Source organism: Mustela nigripes, chromosome 2 (genome assembly GCF_022355385.1).
Source record: "Mustela nigripes isolate SB6536 chromosome 2, MUSNIG.SB6536, whole genome shotgun sequence".
NCBI classification, from domain to species: Eukaryota; Metazoa; Chordata; class Mammalia; order Carnivora; family Mustelidae; genus Mustela; species Mustela nigripes.
Window position 1 is genome coordinate 113517470 of NC_081558.1, and position 6000 is coordinate 113523469.

The window sequence follows — 6000 nt, forward strand, 5'->3', positions numbered from 1 at the left end:
TCAAGCCCAAAGGCCTTGTGACCTCAGGCAGAGGATGCACACGCAGACTTGTGTCCCTTAGCTCCTGGCCTGTGTCCTGTGAGCCACTGCAGCAATCTGGGAGCAGTCTGTAGCTGTGTGACTAACAGCTTTTCCTGGTGCCCTGTGCCTCTGCAGGCTGCGCCCCTTCTTGTTCACGTCAGTTCCTTCGCAGCTACGAGCCATAAGAAGAAGCTCTATGTGATTGGGGGAGGACCCAATGGGAAACTGGCCACAGACAAGACTCAGTGTTATGACCCCTCAACTAATAAATGGAGTTTAAAGTCGTCCATGCCAGTGGAGGCTAAATGCATCAATGCAGTCAGTTTCCGGGACCGCATCTATGTTGTTGGTAAGTGAATGAATGGCATCTTATTTATCTGAGCCCACCCATGCAGCCTTGCAGGGAGATCAGATGAGGTCTTCCTGGGAACTCAGATTCCTGGGTGATGTGGGTGAGGTTGAAAAAAAAGAAAAGACCAGATTGGTCCAGGCCTTGGTGGAATTTACCTTCCAGTCTTGGATGCAGAAACAGCTCACTTTTAGAGGACATACAAAGCAGACTGACAGTGGGATCCAGTGGAGGAGCCAGAAGCTGCTACAGGAACAAAGTGTATTGTAAACATTAGCAAATGTACAGATATTGAAATGTGCACAGTATATATGATAAGTGACCGATAAATGGTAGCTATCATCATTTCTTATTTTGTGTTTATGGGAATTTTACCCTTTCTACTTGCTTTGGGAGCTCTGACAAGTTGCATTTAGCCAAGAGGAAAGCCTGGCTGGTCAGACCACAGTAGGCATGTAATTGTTAAGGATGATGGATCTCAATCCTGACTATTCATGAGAATCACCTGGGGAGCTTTTTACAGAAATATGCATTGCTGGAGCTTACCCCAGACCAATGATATCAGAATGAGAGGGAGGATGCTGGCCAGCAGAGCAAGGTGTTTTGAATGTGCAAGTGATTTTTCCTGTGCAGCCATGACTGAGAGTAATTGATGTAACGAGATGCCAAAAATATGTAACTTCAGCAAATAAGAGCTAATCAGAGAAGGTTTCCTGGAGGCAAAATACAGGAAGAGATTAAGGAAAAAGCTCTTCTCGCCTTTGCTTCAGGTTTCCTGTATCTGTATGGTCAGTCTCATGACTTCAAAGCTCATCTTAAGATGGTGACTCGGACTGGTGTGCCAGGTCATGCTCAGTCTACAGAGAGATGCCACCTCCTCTAGTCACGGTCATGTGTTGATAGCTTCTATGCACTAGGCCTTCTGCAGGTGCTTTATGCCCATGGTCCTTCTGGTGTCTTAAAATCACCTTGGTCTCAGGGATTATCGTTACAATAAAAACGTGGCAGAGCTGGGATGACGAGCTGAGTGCACCCAATGAACAAGATGGTATTTCTTCTAGGGTACAGAAGTCTTAGGGTCTTAGGGTACATTTTGGCACCGTGTGAAACCAATTGTCGTTTAACACCTGATTGCACCTGACTGCAGAGTTTAAAGGGCTCTTTGAAGGGTTGCCAGCATGAGACTTACTGCCCCTTCTACCCATTCAACCTTTCTGGAGAGCCATGAATCTACCCTTTCTATTGGCAAGATGGTAGATTTTACCGAGCAGAAGTGGGATTTTTGTGGGTAAAGGGGAAGAAAACCAGAACAGTGAGATGCCCACCATGTTTCCCTTCCTCTTCAGGAGGGGCCATGAGAGCATTGTATGCCTACAGCCCCCTGGAGGACAGCTGGTGCCTGGTGACCCAGCTCAGCCATGAGAGGGCCAGCTGCGGCATCGCGCCCTGCAACAACCGGCTCTACATCACCGGAGGAAGGGACGAGAAGAATGAGGTTATTGCCACCGTGCTGTGTTGGGACCCTGAGGCCCAGAAACTGACAGAAGAGTGTGTCCTGCCCCGGGGGGTGTCGCACCATGGCAGCGTCACCATCAGGAAGTCTTACACCCACATCCGGAGGATCGTGCCAGGAGCTGTGTCAGTGTGACTGCGCAAGGGCACCAGGTGCCGGGGGAGCACCCTCTGCACCTGTTGCCCGGGTTCATGCCACTAAAGACAGCAGGCTGGCCTTGAGCTATGGGCCCTACACTTGGGCTCCCCATGGGGGCTCCTTGGAAGTCACAGCTTTAGGACACTCAAGACCAGCCAGGAATGTTTGTGTGACCTACCTCAGGAGGAAAGAAGAAGACTACTTAACATTCAGGACACACCTGTCCCATGCCAGGTTCTGTGCCAGGCCCTTGTGTGTATCAATTCATTTAACCATCATAACGACCTGGTGACTGGGTATGATCACTTCAGTTTTACAGCTGAGGAAACTGAGTTTCTGAGAGGCTAAGTTCTTTGCCCCTGGTGACACTTATAAGTAGCTAAGCCAGGAATCTAAACCCAGCTCTTTCCATTGCAAGGTCAGTGACATTCTGTCATGTTGTCTATCTCTGAGTAGGAAACAAAACAAAACAAAAACTGGTTCATTTTTTGTTCTGACAAGTTTTCTAAAAGGATTCACTCAGAAAGGCAAGGAAATAAAGTTGTTTCTTTCCCCCCCCCCTTTTCTTTTTTTCTTCTATGAGAGCCTTCGGCTCCTTGTCAAGAGTGTCTTGTATATTGTTCTATCTAATAGGACTGGGAAATGGCTCTGGGAAGACCTATATGCTTAGAAAGAGATAAAAGTTCCCCCATCAAAACCTCTATTTCTTAGGATCACAGAGGTACATTCAGACCAGAACTGTCCTTGCCAGACAGAATTGTACCTTTAGCACAGGCCAGTGCGCTCGCCTCTTCATGCCCAACACCTATATTGCAGTATAGAAAGGGTTTTCCAGAGACTCAGATTACTATTTTTTTTTTAATATAAAAATTCCCTCCCTGCTGGCCACTGCAGGAATGACTGACTCTTCTTGAACCATATACTTTCTGCCTTTTAGACTGAGATTTGAGTCCATGTCCCCGAGTCCCCACCTTCCTGGAACCTTAGTTTTCAGGATCCTTTGAAGCCCTTCTGTTTGGGTTTTGGATCAGTCTGGCACAATTTGGTCACAAAGAATGGACTCTGTCTACTCTGAGAGAGCTTTCAGATGAGCTCACTGGAAATTCATTCTAATCTCCAAATTGGGGAAACAGATCAAGAGATCCTGTTTCATGTGCTGTACTTAAAAAGCAACAACCATGGTAACAACATAGTAACTGCATTACCCAATGTGTTTTATTTTCATCATACGATTTCAGATCTTTTTACAGAGTTTTATTTCATGTCAGATGTGGCAGACTGTGCTCATACTTCTGAATAGTTTGGGAAGTTAGAGGTATTAGAGTTGATAGTTGAATTTTCATAGAAAAGTTGTGGTTAGAAGCTAAAGTTCAAAGCTGAAAAAAAAAAGACTTGGAACATTACAAATGAGATTTCTGTGTACACTTATGTCACTGGGGATAAATATAAATGCTTGTTGGTGTGTGAAAAATTCTGTGCCTTGGGGTCAGGTTAGGTTCAGCTCCCTGCTCTGAAAAGCAGGATGGGAAAATACATATTTGTGGAAGTATAGAACACATTACAGTAAGTGATGTACTTACTCATAAGCACTAATAACCTTAATGAAGATTTCAACTGAAACAATTTAATCTAGTTCCATTTAGCAAATATTCAAGGAGTTCATTCTGTTTGTCAAGACTTGGGGACACCAATGAATAAGACAAATTCTCCCCGACCAAGAAACACTCAGTAAACCAGTAAACAGGTCACTAGTCAACATTATATTTTTTCTTTTCATGAAGTTAGAGAAAAATGAGATGTATATGAAGTTACGAGGTTACATCCATGTCTTTATTGCCCTCCCAGGGGCATCTTAGAAAGCTGTGTTCTTGGGCCAGTGATGTGGCCATTGCTTATATATTTGACTTTCTTTGAGATCGCCTTCAGAAACCATTTATGAGCTACAGGAGAAATCATTTTCCCAAGACCGTTTCAGGGAAGAACTTCCAAGATGGATATCCAATGACAACATCAGTGGCGTATGCAGAGAGCTCCCTTCAGAAAGAGAGTGTTCCTTGTCATGGCAGTCCTTTGATAAGAACAATCAGCAAATTTTGCGCTCGTTGGTGAACGATCCCTACTCTGGGAAAGGGATTTAGGATCTCTGTGTTATAAATCTGTTTCTCACTGCAGGACCCAAGTATCAGGACTAGTTCAGAATATTTAAATGAAGGCAAGGGAAGGATTCTATGTGATTTTTATGTCATCAGATATGCAGGCGACTTGTAAAATCTCAGGTGCCTGACCCTTAAGAAATAGAGATTCTCAACAATGGTATGGGTTGGCAGACAGTCACACCTGTTAAGACGGTGCAGAGTTCTGTACTTAAAGCTGCCAGTCAGCAGCTTTTAGAGAAGGAAAAGAGTTCAAGTAATTTGGTGAAACTTTCTAATCGTGTTGGGATTTAAGCTTCTAGGCGCCAGCCCGGATGGAGGCTCTTAAAATCTAATTTCCATTTGCAGATGAACAATCAATCAAAAAATTTTGTTTGTGTAGCTGTCATAACCCATCCCACCAGCAGGGGGAAGAGGCAGGTGGGTGCCAGATGAGCTAGAGGCAAAGGGCTCCACGGACTGAGGCAGGGCAAGGGGCTCTTCTTGGCCCAGCAGACTGGATCTGCAAGCAGGTTGTGTGAGGGACCTCACTGGCCAGGAGGAAGAGGATGAGCTAGGAGGAGAAAGAGGAAGTCAAGTATAAGGATACAGTTCTAGAAAATGATACCGTAGTCTGTAGAGTTTGTGAGCATGACTCCATTCTCAAAGGCAAAAGAGATAAGGAACAGCTACTTCAGGCAAGTGGGTTCCAGGAGAAGAGGGGCACAAGTCTGAACAGGACTGGCAGCCAGACCCACTTGTTGGGGTGGGGGCTCTGAGCTGCCTGGCTGGGTCTCCTATTTTACTGGACCTAAAGAAAATGAGGCCCAGAGGCTGTGATGGGATGGAAACTGTTAGAGAGGTTAAAGGACCCTGGTTGCCAAAGCTGATCTGAAATGGACAAGGAGCTAAGCTCACCTGAACATCCACAGATAAATGTCCTCTTCTTAGCCTTCACCACATTCTGCCATCAGTGGCTTCAGGAAACACACATGTTCACACACTGCCCTTGAACTCAAACTGTGCTCTCAGGGAAATAGAAATATAGTTTGCTTATAGCTGTGAAACTATAGCTTTGCTATTTATAAAAGCACTTGAGGTACTGTTGTCGTTTATGAATCCTACTTGATTTGAATAAGAAAAGTACTCAGAATTTTCAAAGTGAGTAGATATCACTGGAATTTCTTATATAAGGTCCATGGGGTTGCAAAATCATTTTTTCCCTTAGTATCTGATTTGAGTGTTGTATTAGATCTCAGAATCTGAAGAGTCAAACTTCATGGAAATCCACAAATATCTCAGATGCGGCTCTTGCAAAACCAATTTTGACCAATTTCATATTTATAGGTAAAAATGTCAATGCTAACTTGACCAAATCCTTTCAGCATTTTGGCTACATGAATTTGTATTTTTTTAAACTATCAAACTAAGGATATTGTTTATACATAAATATACAAATAAATTTTGTATTTATTCAATAATGTGTGGAATAGATAAGAATGTTGTACACAATTACTAGGTGAAATTTTTTTTGCTTGTTTTAGTTAATATGAGTAAGTAGTATCTGAATAGAAATTAATTTAAGAGGTAGGAATTTAAAACATTTCTGCTGGTTCAACAGGGTTTCAATAAAGTCATAAGCTAGAATTGATCAGAAGTGGTCTAGAAAATGGCAAAAAGTAGACAGCTTTTCCCTCCCTAAAGTCTCATTGCCTCTATGAGCATGCTTTTACCAACCCACTTGCAAGGTGTATGACTTTCATCCTGCCTGCCTTACTCCTTCTTACAGGAGGCTCCCTTCTAGGTTTCAGATTTCTGGTCTGACACTTAATCTTGTGCCTGGGTGA

The 6000-nt window shown here is 43.7% G+C and overlaps 1 protein-coding gene across 1 annotated transcript in view; it reads left to right on the forward strand.

The window, feature by feature from the left end:
* The window catches only part of KLHL6 (kelch like family member 6), a 59373-nt gene extending 53745 nt beyond the window's left edge, over positions 1-5628 (forward strand). Inside the window, exons 6-7 of the mRNA XM_059391451.1 lie at positions 157-370; positions 1717-5628. Of these exons, the coding sequence (XP_059247434.1) occupies positions 157-370; positions 1717-2018 (516 nt within the window). The 3' untranslated portion in view covers positions 2019-5628. The remainder of the gene's footprint in view (positions 1-156; positions 371-1716) is intronic.
* The last annotated feature ends 372 nt before the right edge of the window (positions 5629-6000 follow it).